This window comes from Aspergillus uvarum (genome assembly GCF_003184745.1).
Source record: "Aspergillus uvarum CBS 121591 unplaced genomic scaffold BO82scaffold_94, whole genome shotgun sequence".
Taxonomy (NCBI): domain Eukaryota; kingdom Fungi; phylum Ascomycota; class Eurotiomycetes; order Eurotiales; family Aspergillaceae; genus Aspergillus; species Aspergillus uvarum.
The window spans coordinates 44,224-68,930 of NW_020291391.1; the positions used below are offsets into that span (position 1 = coordinate 44,224).

At 16.9% G+C, this 24,707-nt stretch overlaps 1 protein-coding gene across 1 annotated transcript; it reads right to left on the minus strand.

Moving 5' to 3' along the window:
- Nucleotides 1–4,838: 4,838 nt before the first annotated feature.
- BO82DRAFT_297052 (uncharacterized protein) lies at nt 4,839–5,048 on the minus strand (the record flags this gene model as incomplete). The annotated part of the gene is made up of 1 exon (XM_025631931.1): nt 4,839–5,048. A coding segment is annotated over one exon (210 nt), but the record flags the coding sequence as incomplete, so codon positions are not given.
- Between the last annotated feature and the right edge of the window lie 19,659 nt (nt 5,049–24,707).

Sequence of the window (24,707 nt, forward strand, 5' to 3'; positions counted from 1 at the left end):
CATATGATATACTGGTATACACTGAGTATATGGATTTTTCTTTAAGATATAATTAATTATTCCGAAATTAGTTCATTATTATAGTTAAATCTTTATAAAACCTATTATAAAATTAAATTACAGTATAGTATAAATAAAAAATAGTATTTTGTATAAAGTTTAAACTTTTTGAATATTTAATTATACTATTTAAACTAGATAATATACCTATAGAAGTTTTGAATTCTTTAAACTTTTTACTCATAAAATAGTTTAATAGTTTTTTAATTATTTCTTTTGATTATATTACAATTTATATACGAAATAAATATATATAAAATACAGGTCTGTAAAACACTTTATATTATATAAAAAATAAAATTAGATATAAACAAAACAAATACTTTTAAAACTACTAGAAATTAATTTTTGAAAGTTTAGAATCAGCTATAAATATATTTATATAAAACAAAGATATATTACAATTATTTATAATTATCCAAACTATAAGATATACAAAGAAATTGTTACAGAACGGATGGATTGTGCTAATCAAAATGTGCCTTAGAATAAGAAGAAATAGCTGAAGAGCTATTTTATCTGTTTATATAAAATTCTTTTATATATATACTAAGCTAATGCTAGTTTAGTATATAGTATATAAAACCTTAGATACTAACTAGTATCTAAAACTAAGCTTTATATTAGGATTTTAGTTTTATAATAAATGTCCTTTTTCTTTTTTATTATCTTCTACAGCTTTTATTTGTATAAACAGCTGTTTAAAATCTAAAATAATAGTTTTATACTTTAGTTTTTTTAGATAATATTATAGCTGGTTAGTAGGTAGTATATATATAAAAAAGGTCTGTTTTATTTATTATAGCTTTTTTTTATATAATCCTTTTTTATCGAGTAAATATAATAATCTTTTAGTAAATAAAATCTTTTTTATACTATTTATATAACTAGTTTTAGAAATATAGTCAGGCTTAGCTACTAGATTTATATAAATTATATAAAATACTATATAAAAAGGCCATTTCCCCCTTTTTAACTTTTTTTATATATATTTCTTTTTTTTATTACCAGTTTGTTTTTTTTATCTATATAATTCCTATTATTCCCTCTGTTTATTTATATTATGCCTTTTTTTTCTAACACTGGGCTTAATAAGTCTAATTACTTAAATAATATATTAGTTTTTATCTATTATAATTTTTTTTAGATTTTTACTACTTTTACTAATTATAATTTATTTTTTTATTTATATAATATATACCTATTTATAATTCTTATACTAATAATACAGAGTATTAGATTATTATATAATTAATAGTATATAAAAATAAGGCCCTACTTTAACTTTACTATACTCTAGATTAGTAGTATATTTAGTATTTTTTACTATAAATTTAAAATAAAGGTTAGTACTTTTATTATAGCTTAAATAAAAAATCCAGCAGTATTATTATATAAAATACTAATAAAGTTAGATATATACTAGGTATTTTTTTTATATTAACAGTTTTTTTAATTGTATCCTATAGTTTGATAATACTATATTATTATAAGTATAATAATTAAATAAAGTTTCAGCAGACTGTATAACTGTTTAAATAGTAAAATAAAGCCTATACTAAATATAAATTTAAAAATTATAGTATATATGTTATGGGACGGATGGATTATACTAATTAAAACATGCCCTAGAATAAGAAAAAATAGCTGAAGAGCAATTTTATCTGTTTATATAAAATTCTTTTATATACATACTAAGCTAGTACTAGTTTAATATAAAGTATATGAAATCTTAAATATTAATTAGTATTTAAAGCTAAGCTTTATATTAGGATTTTAGTTTTATAATAAAAGCCTTTTTTATATTATCTTCTGCAGCTTTTATTTATATAAATAGTTATTTAGAATCTAAAATAATAGTTCTATACTTTAGCTCTTTTAGATAATATTATAGCTAGTTAGTAGGCAGTATCTATATAAGTAGGGCCTGTTTTATTTATTATAGTTTTTTTATATAATTTTTTTATTTAGTAAACTGTCAAGGTGCGGCTGGCTGGGTGGTAGGAATAGCAGGGCTGGTGGGATAGTCTTAATAACTGGTTTTTTCTTATTCCTAACTAGCTACTCAGGTTAAGCTATCTTTAGATTTATAGACAAAACATAGCTTGAAAAGCTATAAACAGAATTAAAAACAGACAGAAGATTAAATAGATTAGGGGTTATATAATACAGCAGTTAGAAACAGCAGATTATTAAATAAAATAAATAAAATAAATATAATAAAAAAATAAATATAACAGGTAAAATAGATAGAGTAAATTAAATAAGTATATTAAATTTATACTATAATAATATATTTTTTTTAAAGCTAAGCTCTATTAAAGTATAGACTGTAGTTTATTAGAATAACAGTAGTAAAATTTTTTAACTATTTAGTAGGTATTATTTAGATATTTAGTAGGTTTTGCAGTAGAATCTAGATACCCTACTTATTTAATTATATAAATTAAATAAAAGCAGCCGCGTTCTTTATAGTTTTATAAAAAATTATAGATATTTTTAACTTCCTACTTTTTAAATCTATTAACTTTTATATATAGTAGCGGCGGCTGGTGCTGCTCTAGTAAAAAATCTTTATTAATTAGAATTAATAAACTAGTATAAAATATAAAGTATATTTTTATATTTAGTAGTAGGGCTAGTTAGTATATATATAAATTAATAACTTTTTTAATCTTATATAGCCTTAAAATATTTTAGTTAAGTTTTTTACTAGATCTTAGAGTTTTAATATAGCAAGTATCTAGCTATATTTTTTAATTTTTTTAAATTTTTTAACTGGTTTATATTTTTAGTTAGCTTATTTTATATATTAGACTTAGACAGTAGCTATTTCTGCTTTAATAAATTTAGTAATAGTTTATATTTTTATAGTAAACTAGTCTGTATCTTAGATAGTAGGGCTGTTTAAAGTAAAAACCAGTTTAAACCCTATATAAAAGTAGAATCTGTAGTTTATAAAAAATAGAGTAGTTTTAATTATATTTAAATAAATTATATTTAATATAAATTTAGCTAGTAGAAGCTATTAGCTCCAGTTATTCTATAAATAATTTATATAAATATAAAAATATTATTTAAGTATAGTATTAACTTATTCTATCTGGCTATTAGTTTTAGGATAATAAGCAGTTAAAAATTTACTAGTAATATCTAGTTATTATTTTAAATATTTTTAAAATTTAAAGACAAACTAAAGGCTTTTATTTAAAAAAACTAATTAAAGTAGCCTATGCAGTTTTTATATATACTATATATATATTATTATAATAGTAAAAATATTTACTGTTATATTATAAAAAATTAAATATTTTATTTTTATTAGATAATTAATAATAATTAATATAGTATTATAACTCTGGCTTTTTAGTAGGTATATAATAAAGTCTATAAATATATTTTACTAGGCTTATTTAGAAATAAATAATAGTTTTAGAATTTCTTATTTAGCTTTTTAAAAGAGTGTGGTTTATTAGTATATATAGTAGTTTTTTACTTATTAGTTTATATAATAGTAGATATTAGACTAGTAGTATTTTTAGGCTAAAAGTTTATAAATACAGATTTTTTTAAAGTATTTAAAAATAGGCTTATTATAAACTAGATATATCAGCTCAGCCTTAATCTAATTATTATTAAATATTTATAGTTGGTTTTTATAAAATAGAAAGCTTTTTTTTTATAAAATAAAAATAAAACTTTTGGATATCAGTTTTATTAATAACTAAAACTTTTAATATTTTTTTAATCTATTTATTCTTTTTATATACAGTGCGGAGGGGTTTTTATATTCTAAATAAAAATTATAGTTTTTATTTATTTTTAAAGGCTATACTTTAGATTCTGGTAATTAAAGCTAGTATTTTAGTTAGTTTTAAAAAATTATTATTTTTAGCTTTTTTAAAAGGTTATTTTTTTTTTTTTTTACTGTTATCTTTACTTTCTGGTGGAGTTGGGGGTAGTATTAGTAAATAAACAGAATTAATATTCTTTTATTTTAAAATTATTTAATTTTAGTATAGTAAGTATTTATTTCTTTTTTTTAGAAGATTATTTAATCTTTTAGTTAGACTGTTGGATTTAACTTTATATTTTCCTAGTCAGTAGGTAATCTTAAAGTTAAAATAAAATAAAAATTTTAACTATCTGGCCTATTAGCAGTTTAATAATTTAATAAATATAAAATATTTTAAATTACAGTAGTCTAATATAACTTATATTAAAAATAATATTTTTTTTAATTTAGAATATTATTTTTTAAAGCAGTAAATAATAGTAAGTAGTTTTTTATTATAAATCTTATAATTATATTTAGCTGGTATATATTTTTTAGAAAAATAAATAACTAAATATAGTATTTTATTATCTCTATACTACAATAGGACTTTTTTTAAAATAAAATTAAAGGTATTAATTTCTACTATAATATTATAAGTCTAATTAAACAGCTGTAGAATAAAGGTTTTAGTAAAAGTATTTTTTAAATTTTTAAACACCTTTTAACAGATAGAGGACCAGTTAAATAAAATATTTTTTTTTATTAAATATATAAACAGTATAGTTAGTTTAAAGAAATCTTTAATAAACCAGCAGTAAAAATTACTAAAGTTTAAGAAAACTTATATATTAGTTATATAAGTTAGGATTAGCTACTAAATTACTATTTTAATTTTTTTTTAAATCTATTTTAAACCTATTATAATTTATAATTAGATCTAAAAACTTTGTTTCTAATACAGTAAATTTATATTTTTAAAAGTTTTGTATAAAGACTGGTTTTATATAGCTTTTATAAAATATAGCAGATATATTCTAAATATTCTGTATATTAGAATATTATTAAAATATATAGTATAAAAAACGTCTAAATAGTTTTTTAAAATATTATTAATATAGTACTGGAATATAGTAGGGGCTTTTATAAGCCTAAACAGTATTACTAATATCTTATAAAGTCCTAAACAGATTTTAAAAATAGTTAGATATTTTTAGTCTTTTTTAATCCTAATATTATTAAAAGTACTAATAATATCAATTTTTGTAAAGTATTATATTTTCTTAAAATTATTTAAAATTTTTTTTATAAGTAGTAGTAGGTATTGGTTTTTAATTAATATAGTATTTAAAATATAATAGTTAATACATAATTACAATCCTTTTCCAGATTTTTTAATAAATAGTATTAAAAAGGCAACTAGTAATAAGCTGGGGTAAATAAAATCTTTTTTTAGATTTTTTGAAAGCTATTCTCTTAGTATTTGTAGTTTATTTCTAAATATTTTATATAAAAGGCCAAACAGTAGTATTTTTCTATTTTTTAAAATAATAATATAGTTATAATCTTAGTACAGGGGTAGTCTTTTAGCTTTTTTAAAAAAAAAAATATTGTTAAAATTTTTAAACTTTTTAGATAGTATGGGTTTTTTTATTTTAGCAGTATTTTTTAGTACTTTATTAATCTAATTTATAGTAATTATATATATAGAATATTTTAGTTAGGTATATATAGCACATACTACTATAAATAATAAATATTTTTTTAAAGGTTTTAAAGGTATTAAATTCTCTGAATATATCTATATAGATATATTATATAAAGCTTTAATCTTTTATAATATTAAAAAAATATTATAGTATATCTAATAGTACTAGCTGGTAAACTGGAGTATATATTCAGCCTACTTTATTTAAAGATTATAGGCTTTTAACCAGAGAAGTCTAATAATAATTAGATAAAATATAAACTAAATAATTAAAAATAGTATATTCTTTTTAATATAGTTGTATATTTTTAGGGTTATATAAATATAGTAGGTAATACAGCCTAACTTTTTTTATTAGCTGTTAAATCCTATTATAGTTTTTTAAATTTTTAAAAGATATAGTAGTAGTTAATAAACTTCAGCCTAATTTTTATTTATTATTTTTAATATAAAATATCTGGTATCAACTATAGTATATATTAAAATCTTCTAATTCTAGGGGTCTAATACAGTAGAAATAACTATTAGATTAGTTTTTTAAAGTTTTTTTTAAATAAAAATTTCTTTAATTACAGCTTTAGAAATAGTATATAATTATACTGGGGCTTTGGCCTGTTGGCGGCTTAGAATAAATTTAATTTTTTTAACTGTTTATTAAAATTAAAAAAGTAAAAGTACTCTAGCTGGAACTAGTAATAAAACTATAATATTTATAAAATTTAAAAATAGATTAATTTATTAGGTACAGCTTCGACTGTACAGCAGGGGGGGGAAGAGTAGTAAGATTTAAAAAACAGTAGTTATATAAATATTATATATAAAATCTTAGTATTAGATTTAGAACAGTCTCTAATATAATAGCAGTTTAACTTATAGTAAAAATATCTGTTATTATTATAATAAAAGGTTTTTAGATAAGGGAACTAGTAATATATAATAGATAAGTCTATAAAATTATATTTAAATATAATAAATTATTTTTAGTAATTATTATTCTAGGGCTTAAACTGGTTTTTTTAAGTATATAGAACGGAGTTGGCTGGGGGCTTTTATAACTGGTTTTAAATCTTTTTTTAGCAGAGTACTAGGCGCGGTGGTCTTTTAGATCTTATAAAAAGTAGGCAAAAGTTAAGTAGTTACTTTTTAAAAAAATATTATTTACCAGTATTAACTTAAGGCTGTAGCTAATATTTTATTTAAATATTAGGTAGAGTATATTAGAATATATCTTAGCCTTTTAGGCCAGTCTCTGGAATTTAGTAAAATAAAAGTAGAAGCTCTGGTTTCTTTAGTATAGATTAAATAATTTATTTTATATAGTATGTTCCCTGTTGGGGTCTCTAAATAAGTATTCTAAAAAAGCAAAAATATTAAAATAATTAAAAAAAGTATATTTTTTGTTTTTAATATACAGCTGGACTTAACTATATAGTTTCTTATTAAAACAGCTGATAATATAGGTCTTATAAAAAACAGATATAATATAATAGTTAGTATTAATCTTTATTTTTTTAGATCTGATTAGTAAAGTATCTAAGGTTGGAGTACTTATCTTTAAACTTATTAAAATTAAATAGGTATTTAAAGAAAAGGGCAGAGGCAGAAGATTTAGAATTAATTAATATAATTATTTTTACTAAAGCAGCTGTGGGTTTTTTAGTAATAAAAGCAGATTTTAGATTCTGTATTAAAATACTTACTGCAGGGGTGGTAATTTAGATAGTTTTAATAAGTTTAGTTTTAGTTTAGTTTTTTTTTTAAAAGTAATCTTTTAGGCTGTAGTAGCTTTAATAAGCTGTTGGATTATTCTGATTTTCTTTTACTAAACTTAATTAAAATAATAGGTAAGAAGGGCTTTTTTTATTTTTAACTAGTTTTAGGCTTCTATAGTATATATATAAATCTAATTATAGTAGTTAAATTATTTATTAGAGTACTTGCTAATATACTAGGCAAACTCTTTAGAACTATTTAGTATTATTAGGGGTTGTAGGATTACTAATATTTTATCAGCTGCTATTTCTAAAAAGTAAAGCTATATAGTATTAAAATATAGCTGGCTGGATGGTAGAAATAGTAGGACTAATAAAATAATTTAATAACTAATTTTTTTTATTTCTAACTAGCTACTTAGATTAAGCTATTTTCAGATTTATAGATAAGATATAGCTTAAAGAGCTATAAACAGAGTCAGAAGCAGGCAGAAGGTTAAGTAGGTTAGGGGTTATATAATAAAGCAGTTAAAGGCAGTAGGTTATTAAATAAAATAAATAAAATAGATATAATAGGTAGAGTAGGTATAATAGGTAAAACAGGTAGAGCAGGTTAAATAGGTGTGCTAGGTCTGCACTATGACATAAACATAATAATCTTCTAGTAAATAGAATCTTTTTTTATATTATTTATACAACAAGTTTTAGAAATATAGTTAGATTTAGCTACCAGTTTTATATAGAATATATAAAATATCATATAAAAAGACCATTCCCCCCCTTTTTAGCTTTTATATATATATATATATATATATGTTTTTGTATTATTAGTTTATTTTTTTATCTATATAATTTCTATTATTTTTTTTTACTTATTTATATTATTATATTTTTCTAATACTAGGCTTAATAAATCTGATTACTTAAATAATATACTAGTTTTTATTTATTATAATTTTTTTAGATTTCTACTATTTTTACTAACTATAATTTATTTTTTTTATTTATATAATATATAACTATTTATAACCCCTATACTAGTAATATAAAGTATTAGATTATTATATAATTAATAATATATAAAAATAAAACTTTACTTTAACTGTACTATACTTTAGATTAGTAGTATATTTAGTTTTTTTTTACTATAAATTTAAAATAAAAATCAGTATTTTTACTGTAGTTTAGATAAAAAATCTAGTAGTATTTCTATATAAAATACTAACAAAATTAGATATATACTAGGTATTTTTTCTATATTAATAGTCTTATAATTATATCCTATAGTTTGATAATACTATATTATTATAAGTATAATAATTAAATAAAGTTTCAGCAGACTGTATAACTGTTTAAATAGTAAAATAAAGCCTATACTAAATATAAATTTAAAAATTATAGTATATATTATAGTTATTATAATCTGGATAAGTCTAAATATAAGCCTGCAGTAATTACTGCTTTTTTCTATAATATTATTAAAAAATTAGTAGACTAAAGTAGGTGTATAAACTAAATTTAGTATAATAGTAGTTAGTTTTTTTATTAAATTAAGTACAGCTTGCTTTAGCTAGTTTAAAAAATTAAAAAAAACTTTATTTTTTTTATTTTTTTAATTTCTTTTAATTTTTTTTAATTTTAGGTTCGTATAAACTAAAGCTGAAAATAATATTAGTATTAATTTTTTTTTATTTATATAATAGTTAATTAAAGTTTAGCTGGGGCTGCAGCTGCTATTTTATAGCTATTTTTATATTAATAAATATTAAAACTAGTTTTAAATTAGTTTTATATAGTTTTTCATTTAATAAAATATTATAATTAGCCCTTACAGCCTTTTATTATATATTATTTATTAAAAAAAATTAAATTTTATATTTTTTTTACTATTAACTATTATAGGTAGTAGTTATAAGTTTTTTTAATTTTATAATAATAATATATTATTAGCTATTAGATAAAGTAGGTTAATATAAAATATAAAATAAATATTTTTTATTATATTAAATTATATAATATATAATTCTATTTTTTTTAAATAATATATTTTATATTTTTTTAATCTAGCTTTTTATTAGAATAATTTATATAGATATTTTATAAGCTTAACTATATTTAATTGCTTTTTAGTATAATAAAATAATTTATTAAAATTAATTAGTCTATTTTTTAGTATTTTATTATATATGGGCTATAGTACTTTAGACCTAGTTTAAAATATTATATATTTTTTATATAATTATATTTTTTATTAAATAGGGCTGAAGACAGTAACCGTTAAATTTATATTTTAAATTATTTTTTAACTATTTAGATTTAATTTATAATTATAGTTTAAAGAAATTAGTAAACATTTTATAATTATATTTATACAGCTATTAATTACTAATTGTACTAAAAATAATAGATTAATTTAATTCTTTAATTATAATTTATATAAGTTTTTAGATATACTTTAATAATATTATTTATGTATTTAATTATTTTATTTATTTGAAAATAATAGGCTGTAGATAATCTTTTAGTAATTTTTAATAAATTATATATATTCTTCTATATATAATTTATAAACTAGGTATTGTAATCTAAAACTATAATTTTTAAAAAATTATATTATTTAAAAATTATTTTAATTAAAGACTTAGCTGTAGCTTTAGTAGTAATTTTTTTATTATATAAAATATTAAATTTTTTATTAGTCTGTCTGTAATTATAAAAATTCTTATATATAATTTATCTTTAAATAAATTAGTAATAAAATCTATTATTAGTTTTTATCAGAGTTAATCTAATATTAGCAGTAGCGTTAATAATTTACATTTTAATTTTTTTATAATTTTATATAAATGCAGATATTTGAGTTTTAAATATATTTTTTTATATTTTAAAATATATTAGACTAGAAGTATATTTTATTAAAAAAATTAAGTCTGCTTTTAGCTGGAATAATTTATAACAAAAAGATTATAATTACTTTAAATGAAATCTGTATAAAGCAGTTTATATTTAAAAATCTACTATATTTTTTAAAGATTTATTTAAGCTGTTTTTATTAAATATTTATTTAAAAAGACATTTAATTTTAGCTGGGATAGGAATTTATATATTTTCTTATATAAGCTTTATTAGATTTTAATAATTTATATCTACTGCTAAAATATAGATTTAGCTGGTTTTAAATTTATTTTTTAGTTTTAATAATTTTATAATAATCTGCTATATCTGTTTTAAAAGATCTTTATCTGATTTTATTTTATATTTTTATAACTATATTAAGACTGCAGTAAGTAAACTAGTTTTGAATTTTAAATTTTTTTAATATTTTATTCAAAATTTAGATTATAGAAAATAATATTTTAAAGTTCTATTTATTAAATATATTTTATTTTTATTTATTTAAAAAGTATTTTTTTATATTATAGTTTAAAAACTCTGTCTCTACTACTATATATATTTAAAGTTAAAAAAACAGAAAATTAACTTAGTTATAAACTTTCTTTTAATATTTAAAAGCTGGTTTTATACTTTTAGATTTATAAAAAAAACTAATTTTTTTATTAGATTTGTAAGTAGTTGTATAGTAGTTAAAAATCTAAAAATAAATTTATAATAAAAGTTTATAAATTCTAAAAAGCTTTAAACAGCTTTTACTAACTTGGGCCTTTTTTATAAAATAATTATTTTAATCTTTTTAAAATCTATTCTAATATTTAATTCTGTATGTATAATAAATGTAAAATAAAAAGTTTTTTTTTTAAAATTTGTATTTTTTAATATTTAAAAACAGACTAGTTTTTTTAGTTTTTATAATACTTTTTATATATATTTATAGTACTTTTTAATACTTTTATTTATATAAATTAATATATTATTATTATAAGCCGAACAGAATTTATTAAAATATTTATATAATATTTAATTAATATATTTTTAAAAAATATTACTAGCTATTTGTATAGCCTGTACTATATATAAAAAACTATTATTTATTTTTAATCTTTTATAATATAGATTTTGTCAAAGGCAAATAAAATATTTAGTTTAGTAAACTATTTTTTTTTAATTTAATTTAAAATTTTGTAAATTAGAGAAAGTAGATAGCAGTTTTTTTTTATAATTCTATTAAATATTTAATACTTTATATAGAATTTTAAAGTTTTTTTAGCTTTTATATAAAAATATTAAAGCTGTTATTAAAAAGTAGCTAATTTATATAACGTTTTTTCTTAGTAGTTTAGTTGGTTAGACTATAAAATTATTAGTTTTTTAAAATATATTATAAAAAGAGCCCTATAGGACTTCTGGTTTTTTTTATTTTAATAAATTTAATTTTATAGTTAATATTTTTTTGATATAGCAGTAGTTTCTCTGTATTTTTTAATTAAAAAAAGTAGAAAGTTTTAATAGTATTTAGAAAATATTATATATAGATTAACTGTTCTTTTACTTTAAAGCACTTTTTAAATATTAGTAAGTAAAATTATAAATATTTTTATACTTTTTTTAAATTTTTTCTATAGATAGTTTTTAAGTCTTATTTTTATAATTAGCTAAAGTTTTAGATTTATATCTTATAAATATAGCAGGTTTTTTAATTTTATTTTAATTATATATAAAAATAATTATTTTTAGTCTAGTTTTAGAATCCTATTATAATAAAACAGCTAGCTTTTTTTTAAAATTAATTATATTTAAAAATATTAGATATTATATAAAAATATACTTTTTCTTCTATATAAAATCCTATATCTATTTTTATTCATATAATAAAGTAGATTAATATTTTATTATCTAAGATTTTTTATATTAGTTTTAGATTAATACTAATAATTAAGAGACTATTTATTTTAGTAAATATCTTATTTATAATACTATAAATTAAATATTTTAAATTAATAAAAATATAGATAGTTATAGTAAGATCTAAAATAGCTTTTACTAAAAAAAATATATAACTATATATTTTTTTAAAAACTTTTCTATTTTCTTTTAGTTTTATTTAGTAATTTTTATCTAAATATAGAATTTTATACTAGACTTTCTCTTTTTCCAAATTAGAGTTATTGTTTAAAAAAATATACTAATTTTTTTGTTTAAAAAATATACTATTTTTTTTATTAATAAAAAATAGGTATTACAGCAGCTATTTTATTGGTTATATAATAAATTTTAAAAATATTAATAAATAAAATATTTATTTTATTTATAATAAAAAAAGTAATTTATTGTATATTTTCTTTTAGATTTTACTAAGTATTACCTATTAAACCTATTTTTAAGAATTATTAGTTGTTATATAAAAATAGTATTTTTTTATTATATAGTAGTTGTTTAAATAGATTTTTATTTTATAAGTTTAAAACTTAGTTTATATTATATTAATATAGTTTTAATATAGCTTTTTAAAAAAATACTTTATTAAAACTATAGTTTATATAGTATAATTAGTTATAATAATTTTTATATATAAATTTTCAAAAAATTTTAACTAATCTTTTAATACGTTTTTAGTTTACTATAGTATTTAATATAGTGTTTTTTATTTATTTAATTAATTATACTCTTTTGTTTATAGTAGAGCTTTATGAAAATTATTTAAAAAATCTTTTAATTCTATTTTTTTTATTTTATTATATTAATCTAGTTTAGGGCTTTTTATTATATATTAGGGTTTTTAAAAATTTATTTATTAATGTAAACATATCTTTTAATTATATTATTTTAATATTTTAAATTTTAATTTAAAAAATTATTTATTATACTTTCTGTTTATATAGTTAACTATAGATATAAAAAACTTATTTTAATCTAATAAAATAATAATTTTTATTAATTATATATTTAGTTTAAATAGTTTGTAGTTGTACTTATTTTTTTTATTAAATAATTTTATATTAGAATATTAAAAATAGGATCTGTGTTTAGCTTATATAATTATTATAAAAAGCTTTCCTCTAATTTATTATTAATAATAAAAATTATATTATAACTTTATAATTTATTTATCTATTTTTTAAAAGCTAATTTTTATTTTACTATTTTATATAAAGGCTAATTAACTTTTATAAAAAAGATTATATATTATTATATATAGCTATAAATACTACAGTTAGTTGCAGCTTTTTTTTAATTTAGTTATTTTATAATTCTAATATTTCTTTTACTTTTATTTTATTTTATTTATATATCTAGTTAGGCTCTGTTTAGATTTTTTGATAAACTATTTCTAATATTTTAAAATAAAAAGAATAGCTGCAGCGCTATTTTATCTGTTTGTATAAAAGTTTTCTATATATATACTAAGCTAGTATTAGTTTAGTATATAGCATGCAAGGCCTCAGATGCCAACTGGTGCCTGAAGCCGAGCTCTATATCAGGGCCTTGGTCCTATAACAAAAATCATTTACGTTTTTTCAAAATTCTAAATTAGGATAAATTATTCATAAAAAAACATTTATAGATTACAGTACTAATAACCTAAGAAAAAATACTTATAGAAAAACAAAATATTATTTTCTTTTTATAGAACCTTATAAAAGCCTTTGTTGCTTATACCCTATAAAACAGTGCAGTAAGAGTTTGTTATAGATAATATTTAAATATGGCGGACTATTAACACCATATCTATACATCATCTATGTAATAGTCATAATATCAATAACCCCCAACTCTTTTAGTACTTAACTTTTAAATTTTTGTTAGATTTTTAAGACTAAAAATTATTTTTAGATATAAGAAATTACTATTATTTTATATTTAACTAACTAATTCTTCTTTGTCAATCTTATCCTTTTTATATAAAATATAGTATATCACTATAACAGCTATATTAAAATAATAGTCTAGAATTAAAAGGCTTTTTTTACTATTCAAACTTTTTATTTTTAATATTTTTAAATTTTTTAGTAAAGGACTTTACTGTAGTTAAAAATATGATGTCAAGCCCGCAGCTTCTGCCGCCAGGCACCGCCTTCGGCGGCACCCTTAATGTTAAGGGAAGATGGGTTGGTTAGGTATAAAATAGTAGCAGTCTATCAATCTTAAAACCAATTCTTATTATTCTAAAGATATAGTAAGATTCTAAAAGTTAAATACTAAAGAAAGTTTAAATTATTAATATTATAATCTTTCTATTATAAATATATATATAAACTGTTTGTAGAGTACTATACTTCTAGAAATTATTTATAATAATTAGACTTTTTTTTATATACAGCTGTTTATAATAGTATAATAATAATATAATATTATTATTTTAGCAGTTAAGCTACTTTATTTAGTCAATATAATAATAGCTGGTAGAATTAAACTAAAACTTGTTTTTATTAAGTATAGCTATTATAATTTAATATTATACTTTAAAAATATAATACTTTTTTATATAGAATATTAATATATTTATATTTCAATATTTATATCTAATAATTTTCTTTATTATTTAATTTTATTACTACTGTACTTTATCTATACTTTTATATTTTTTTATTATTAACTATTTTTAAATCTGTTTTATAACTAATTTAGATATTTACTAAATTATTTATTAGTAACTATTAGTTATATTTTAAAAATAATTTCTATTATTTTACTAAATAAAACTAATTTTTTTAATAATATAAATTATTTAATATTTACTTTACTTTCTACTTTTTATTCTTATGTAGATCTGGTATTAGTAAAGTTTTATATATTTTTTTAAATTTTTAAAATTCTAATAATAAAATGCAAAAAATATTATATAATTAAATATATTTATTAGAAAAATATAGATAAAATATTTGTTTTTTTACAGCTTTTAAAATTCTAAAAAACTTTATAAATTTTAAAATTAATTTTTAAAAAGTTTTTTTGTAACTTAGTATTTATTATAGATAATTTAATGACATTTTTCAATTTCAAAATATAAATTATTTTATTTTTTATTTCAAAAATAGTATACTATAATGATAATTATAGTAAATTAAATAACTTTTACTTATTTTCTTCCAGTTTTTTTTAGATTTCTTTTATAAAGTTTTTAATTTTTTAGTTTTTTAAATAACAATAGTACTCTTACTTTTATAAAGTTATTCTTAATTTAAAATCTAGATTTAAAAAATAATCTATTAGTACTTTAAAAAGTATTATTTTAGTAGATATATTTAAATAATTATTATAAATAAAGTTCGCTTTACTAAATAAATTTATTTAATAATTTTAATTCTTAGTTATAAAATAGGTTAAATAGTTTTCAAGTATTTAGTTTATCTATTTTATTTAAGTATTAATTATAAAATAGAATACTATTAGTAATTATTATTTAATTTTAGTTTAATAGTAAAAATCAGATTAGAATTAACTAGTAAATATAAAATCTTTATTAGTAATAATATTATATAAAGCTTTCTACTTAGGTTTAATTTTTTTAATAAAATAATTTAGCCAGTTCTCCAGCTTAAAATACATATAATATTAAAAAATAGTATATTCTATAAACTGATTAATTATTATTAAGATGAAATTTATCTAGTGCTTTAATAATACAGTTTAATAATTTTATAATAGAATCTATCGTAATTTTAGTTTATAGTTTTAATAAAATTAGTAGACTTTTAAACTTTCTATATAATTAATAACTAAATATAGTTTAATATTAATAAATAAATTATATTATTTTATAATTTTTTATATTATTTCAAAACCTAATTTAGTAGAATTTCTTTTCAAAAGATTATTTAGTTTTATTTCAAAATATTCTATTAATAGATTATTATAGTATTACTTTAGTAGCTTTTAATACAGGCTTTATGCTTTAAATCTATAAAATCTACTTTTAAAATATAATAATCTATTAGTTATAGTTTTCTAATTTTTAGACAGTTAATCTCTTTCAAGTTTTAAAATGTTTATTTTAAAAAGCTTTAAGTTCTTAAAATTATTGTTATAGTTAGATTTATATATTTTTAGTTTTACTTACTTTTTTTATAGCTGTAATATTAATGATTTATTTATAGTTTATTATATAAATTATAGTTTAATTAGCTAATTCTGTACCAGCAGTATTTATAAGCCTATTTAATATTATATAAATACTAAGTCTAAATATTTTTTTAAAAATATTTTATTATATTTAAATTAGGATTCTTTACTTTTAGATACTGCTGAGACTTTAGATACTGCTAAAATAAATATTAATTAATTATAAAATATTTATATAATATTTTTATTATATAAGCCTTTTACTAGTTCAAATAATTTAAAGAAAATATTAGTAGAATTATCTTTATTTAATTTATATTTAATTATAAAATTAAAAGATACTAAAATTATATATAACCTATTAAATTATAATTAGTTTATAAAAAACTATAAGTTTATATAATTAAATAAAAATTTAGTTAAATATTAAGTTTTATTAAAATATTACTACTAATATTTAAAGAGATAGATAATAATAAAAAAATTTAATTTAAAGTCCTTTAATTCAGTTCTGTACTAAAAAACTTTAATAAGCTGTATAAAAATAAAAAAAACAAAAAAGTAGTTTAAAATATATAGATAAGCCCGCAGAATACTAGTATTTTATTTAAAATTAAATAATATATATTAGGTTTTATATTACTTTAATTTTTTAGCAGGTTGGTTAAAGGTAATACTAGTAAAAGGATTATAAATAAACTTTTAATAAAAATTAGAAAATTCTAAAAAGATCCAAAAAAATATAATAATAAGTAGATAACAGCTATAAAATAAAATTAAGATTTAACTAGAATTTATTATAATTTTTACAAAAAATATAATATAATTTAGAAATTTAATTTACTATTAAAAAAGTATTTTAGAAATTTGATATATAAGTTAGTTTATTATAATTATACCAGCACCTATTTAATATATTGAGTATATTTAGACTTTATAATAAAAAATATAAAAATATTATCTAAATATAAAATATAAATAATATTAAAAATATTATATAGCATAAAATATATATATTTTTTAAGAAAAATAAATATATTAGTTAAGCTAAATAATAATATTATATATTTAAAGTAGCTGTAATACATAAAAAATACAGTTTTTTATTTATTTTTTTATATAAATATATTAATAAGTATTTTTTAAATATTAATTTAATTAAATTATTTATATTCTATAAAATAATCTAAAATCTTAGAAATCAAAGGTAGTAGATATTAATTTTTAATTATAATTTTATTAAGTTTATAATAGCCTATATATAGTTGTAACTTTTATTCTTTTTAAATATAAAAAGAATAGGGGCCTTTATAAGACTTTCAAATACTTATATTTTTTATTTACTGTATTTTTATTGATATAGTTTTTAAATATAAAAAGTTTTTATTGTAATAAAAAGTAGATAGGTCTAAATAGTAGTAACTTATTTTTTAAAAATTAAATAGTATAGTTTTTATTATAGTATTTTTAAAAAACCTTAGATTAATTAAATAAAAGAATATTAAAAAACTTCAATAGTTTCGCTAAAATAAAATTACTTTGACGGTATATTTTTTAAATTATTATTATTAAAAAGCTACAGCTTCTCTAAAGTTTTAATAATAATATATTTATAGTTTTAGTAAATTATAGTAAATCCTTAAAAATCTAGCTTTTAGATTTTATTAAATTAAAACTACTATTACTTACTTTATAAAAATAAATTAATTTTAAAGTTAAATAAAATAGTTATAAAAAAGGAATATTGTAATATTTTTAAGTAGTAATTTATAGTTTAATAAAATATTACTATACTTATTTTCAATTAATAATATTTAATAAAATATTTTATATTTTATAGCTGGTTATGGTGGTATAATTAATAACTTTTAGTAAAAATAAAATCTTTAGTAATTTTCAAAAAAATATTACTATCTTAAGTTAATACTAACTAAATTATAGGCTGTATACATATTAATATTTTAATAGATTTTTTAATATAAAATATTTATAGTAGTATTAAGATCTTATTAGTAATTTTTATTTTTTAATATAAAACTAAAATAAAAAGTTAGCTTTAGCCTATTCTATTTTTCTATATTAATTTCTTTAACTTGTAGTTTTTTAAATTAAAACTGGTTTTTTAAAAAACGTATTATACACAGTCTAAATAGTACTGTAATTATATATTTTTACATATATTTCTTACTGTAAATATAATGATTTTATAAAAAGCTGGAATTTATTAGTACTATTAGAAACTCCTTACTATTTTTAAAAATAAAGATAGTAATACTTTGCTTAGTTACTTTTAATTAATTTAAGAAGCTTTTTTTATATACTTTTAAACAACAGTTAAGATAGTTAGGTTAATAACCTATTAATCTAAATATATCTTAACTGTATTAAAGCTAAAAGGAGTATAGCAGATAGGGCATAGTACTAAAAATAACTAAAACAGTTAACCGCCCGACTTTTGGCTATACTGCGGTTAGGTATAAAAATCTCCTTAACCTGGCCATAAACTGGCGGTTAGGTATAAAAATTCCAATTAACCTGACCTGACCTGGCCGTTAGCCACTCTACACCGGAGTGTTTTTAATATTCTAAAATATCTTTAACTAATATTACTATATGTAAGACTTTATTACAATTAATAATTACAGAGAAAATACTAAAAGTCTTAAAAACTATAAGTATAAAAATAATAATATATACTTTGCTATAGATATACCTAACTGTTAAAAGCAACATAATAATAGGGCTATACTAACAAATAGAAAAATAGTATTTATAATATTCCAGACAGTTTATACTAGCTTTATATACCTATTTTAAAAGTTTAATTTGAATAATAAATTTAAAAAGATATTTAATAAGTACTGTAAGACTAAGTATTATTACAGTCAGTAAAATTTTTATAATAAATATAATTATAAATATAAAAAAATATTTAATAATTATTGAATAATCATTTTAAAAATAATAAATTTATTAATTTTAAAAAATATATTATACCGACACCCCCTACAGATCTGCAGATAGAAAAATCTTATATACTAGATAAAAGTATAAAATTATATAAAGTAAATATTTTACTAGAGCTATATCCAGTTATAATACTAAAAATATTTTAAAAGCTAAAAATCACAGCTGCTATAAAAACTTTATATTATATAATATTATCTAATTTTACTTTTTATATTAATTAGCTAATATACTTTATTAATAAGATAAACTTATTTATGACTAATAATAATATATAAATAATAAATTTATAAAGTAAACTAAAAAAAATAATTTTATAAAAACTATAGATTAGTATTATTATAAATTATAGATTATTTTACTAAAGATATTATATATAAATAGCCATAATTTAAAAGTATTTTTAAATTATATAATATAATACTAATTTATATTAATAATATTTTTATTCTAAAAATTCATACTGCTGTTAGGGTATTTTTTTAATAGTCTAATTAGCAGCAAGGTATAAAAACAGACAAAATAACTAATATAAAAAATATATTTAAACTTATTAATAAGCTATTTAAAACTTATATCCTGTTTAAAAAATATATATATAGTTAAAATAAATATTAGTAGTTAAATATATTAATTTAAAATATACTAAATTATTTACAACAATAAATAATATTTTAAACTAGATTTTAATAATAATTATATTTTAATATTAATAATATAATTTTAAGCTTATAATTATAGCTACTATACTTTTATAGTTATATTATATATAGTATAATATTATTATAATATATTTCAATACTAAATTATATAAAAAAGCTGTTTATATATACTAGTTAATAGGCTTTTATAAATTACTTAGTAAGATCTAGTATAAAAGAAGATGCTATATAAACTCTAATAGGAAGTATTTCTTTAGAATAAAATAATTAATAAAATATTATATAGATTTAGATTTAAACTATTACAGCAAAATATCTATATCTATATTTAAAAAAAGTTTATATATAGATAACTTTCTTTTTACTGCACCGGATATGGTAGAGATTAATACTATTTTATATAAATTTAAAAAGAATTATTAAATTAAAGTATTTTAGTAAGCTAATATAGTTTTTAAATTATATAATTTTTAAAAACTATAAAACTGGAATAGTAATAGTCAGCTAAAAGACCTATATTAATAAACTACTGAGAAACTATAGTATAATTAATTATTATATAAAAAGGATTCTTATAGATTCTAGATATTATAATATACTATATTAAAATCTTAATAATATTAATATAAACTAATATAAAAAGATATTAAATAAGCTAATCTAGCTGGTAATAAGAATATATATTACTATTAAGTATTCTATATATTAGTTGTAATACTGTATTACCTTATTATAATTAATTGAAAAAATACTATTAAATATATTTTATATTATTTTAAAAAATCTTTATTTAATATTATATATAAATTCAACCCCAGTAGAGAGTTTCAAGTCTTTATTAATACTTTATATATAAATAATAATAATATAAAATCTACTACGATCTATATTATTATATATATAAAATTACTAGTATTATAAACTATATATAAACAGATAGTTTTAATAGTACTATTTATATTAGCTAAATTTATAATATATTATAAAATATTCTATCAGACTAGTTTTCTATATAACTCTATAATAACTAAAATTATCTGTTACTAATAAGATTATAATATATATAGATTTTAATAATATAGTTAATTTTATATATACAGCTATGGTTCTCAAATTAATATAGTAGATTAATATTAGATTATTTTATATAAAGAATATATATTCAAACAGTAAAATAAATGTATAATATATTAATATTAAAAAAGGTTATAAATAGCTTTGCTAAATCTTTTTTTAAAATAGACTTTACAGTATTCAAAAACCTGCTAAAATAAACTGTTTAAATATTTTTATATTATTTTAAATAATATTACTATATATAAAGTAGATCTTATTTTTACAACTGCCAGTCTGCAGCTTTATTAATGTTATTTTATATAACCTTTCTAAAGCCTCAGCGCCAGAGGAGTAGCTAATATTCTTTTACAGTAAATATATATACTTTAAATAGCTTTATACTATCTAAGCCTTTTAGTAAGCTGGGGGGTATATTAAGGCCTTATTTAATTAGCTGGGAAGCTCACTGCCTTCGGCGGCCCTTAATTAGTTCTATAGAGATAGCCTAGAATCCATCCATCTTCACACTTCCTCAAAAACTATAAGTCTTTTTATTAAAATCTTATTAAAATAAAAAGAACTATAAAAAGAAAATACTTTTCTATTATATATATAATAGTAAATTTTATTTTAAAAATTATTACTTCTGAAAGGGCTAAAGCGGAACTACAGAGAAACTAATAAAAAGATTTTAATTAAAAAGGTTTTTATATTTTTAATTTAATAGTTTAAAATAGACTGTTACTTGTTTTACTATACCTATTTTTTTAAAAAAAATACTTTTAAAATCTATATAAATTTAAATTTATACACTAAAGCAAATTTAATTAGCTATTAATATATTTTTATAATTTTCTCGAAATACAGCTTAATTTACAGCTTTAGTAATTATTACTATAAATTATTTTATTTTACTTTTTTATAGTATATAAAAGACTTTTATTAATACTACTATTTTAAAAAAAAACTATACAGTTTTTTTATAAAGTCTTATATAATTATTAACTAAAACCTAAGATTTTTTTAAATGTCTTATTTTATTTTTTATAACTATTTTAAAAAATCTATATATTTACCCATTTATATAAAGTTATTAATAGTAATCCAAATTTTAGATAATAAAGATGTTATTTTTTTATAAATTTATATCAGCCTGTTAGAATCTTATTTATATTTGTACTATAATAAAACTTTTTAAAAATATTTAGTCATCTAATAATAAAAACCCTACAAAAGATTTAGAAAAACCTATTAATAAACCAATAATATTTTTAAAACTTTATAATCTTCTTAAATTTTTTTTTAGCTGTTTGCAACAGCCTTTTTGTTTTTTTAAACTATATTATTAACCTAAAAAAATAAAATCCTATTATATAAACCTATTTACTCTTCTTTCTAAATAGAACTTGAATTTTTTTATATTAAAATTAAATAAAGATTTTTAATTAGATATAGACTATAAGTGACTTGATAAGATTTTAAGTTAAAAATTATTATTTTTTATTTTTAATTTTAAAAAGTTTTAAATAGGATTACAGAAGCCTAGTACTTTTTAAAACTAAATATTTGTAATATTTTTTACTAAATTTATATTAAATAACGAAATAAATAGAAAACAGCTTTTTAAATTTATTATAAATATTTTAAATATTTAATTATATTATTTAGCTTAACTAATATCACGTCTATATTTTAATATTATATTTATTTAGCTTTTTATGATATTCTAGATTTTTTAATATTACTTATTTAGATAATATTTTTATTTTTTTAAAAACTATTTCCTTTATACGTTATACTTATATTAGGTAATAAAGTACTTATAAAAAGCCGACTCATATATTAAACTATTAAAATATATTTTTTAAAAACTATATCAAGTTTTTTAAATATATTATATTTTAGAATAATGTTGTAATAGAGCTTTAATAAATATTTAATGTTTTTAAATAGTTAAATTCTAACTATATATTATAAAATCTAAATTCTTTAGGATTTTGTAATCTTTATTAGTGTTTTATTAAAAATTATTTTATAATTACTTTATTATTAACTTCTCTTTGAAAAGGCGTTTAAAAGGGGAAAAAACCTAGAAAAACCAGATTTACTACTAAAAATAATAATAGTATTCTAGTAATTTTCTTATAGCTTTTAGACTATGTCTTTACTAAGATATTTCAATTCTTAAAAGAAATCTAAATAAAAACAGATACCTTTGAATAAGATATAGTAAAAATACTATTTTAGCTAAATAAGTAAAAAGAATATTACTTTATTATATTCTAGTTTAAAGAATTTAATAATTGTAAAACTTGCCATTTAATCCCAGATTTATAGCTTTTTATTATTATTTATTTTTTAAGTATTAATAATAATACTTTAAAAAACTGTTATATATAGTAAAAGTTCTTTTAGACTATTAAGATCTTTAGATATTGAAAACAGCTAAGATTAAATAGCTATTAGATTTAATAGTATATATATTTTAATAAATATAATTTTATTATTTGGTATTAATCCAGCAGGCGCAACCCTGCTAATCTACTATTAAAAAATATTTAAAAATTCTACTTAGTAAAAGGTTTTAAAAATAATACATTATTGAATAGCTAATACATCTTTAATAGATTATTAACTAGTCTAGATAAAATCCTAGTTTCAATATAATAAAATATTTTTAAAAAAAGCCCTAAACTTAGTACTTATATAATATTAAGCTTTAAATAAAATTAAAAAGAAAATAAAAAACTAGGATAAAAACAGCTAGCTAGGATGTTAGAGTAAGATTATTTTATAGTTAACATATTAGTATATTAATAGTGTTTTGGATATATTAATATAAAAAATCTTTATATCTTAAAACCAATAAGAAATTATGTTCTATAATTAAAAAGATTTAAAAAAAGATACAAATATAGTATTAAAACCTTATTATTTTATAAAGTAATCCAGAACCAAAGCACTGAGGAATTAATAAAAATAATTTTATTTTTATAAAGATTATTTATTTATTTTTATAAAAGAATATTTCTAATAATACTTATTTAGTCTGTATTATAATAATTAGCTAGCGGGCTATTTTAAATAATTAGAAATAAAAGTTCTTTTTAAACAGAAGCTCTACTGAATAAACCTTTATAAAATATACTCACTTATATTAAAGAGTATCTAGTCTATAAGAAAATGATTTTTATTAAATATAAATCTTTTAGTAAACTTAAATCTTTGCTAGTCTTGAATTACTTTTTTAATAAATTATTTATAGATTTTATTACAGGACTACCTCTTAATAAAAAATACACTATACCTAAAATTAAATTATAGTTGATAATAGTATTTTAATTTTAAACTGATAGCTAAATAAAACAGATAAACCAGACTTTTAAATATTATTTCTATTATTCTATTAATAAAAATTAGTTTAATTAGCCAGCTTTACTATTTTTTATTCAATTTATCTATAATAATATTTTAAAGTCTACTACTAGATATCTTTTTAAAGCTTTTATAGGCTATTTACCTAATTTTTATTTTTATGCTAAAAATATTATTTTATAAAAAGGGGTTCCTACAGCTAAAAACTAAATTAATAAACTAGCTGTATTATAATAAGAATTATAGAATTACTAGTAAGGAATATAGAAATCTAAGTAAAATACTCAAATAAAAATCATTACCCAATGACCTTTAAAAAGGGCAACCTAATAACGCTGTTTATTAAAGATCTAAAAATTAAGGCTTTTTTAAAAAAGTTAGCCTTCTAATATATTAGGTATTTAAAGATTTTAATACTTATTAAAATCCTCATA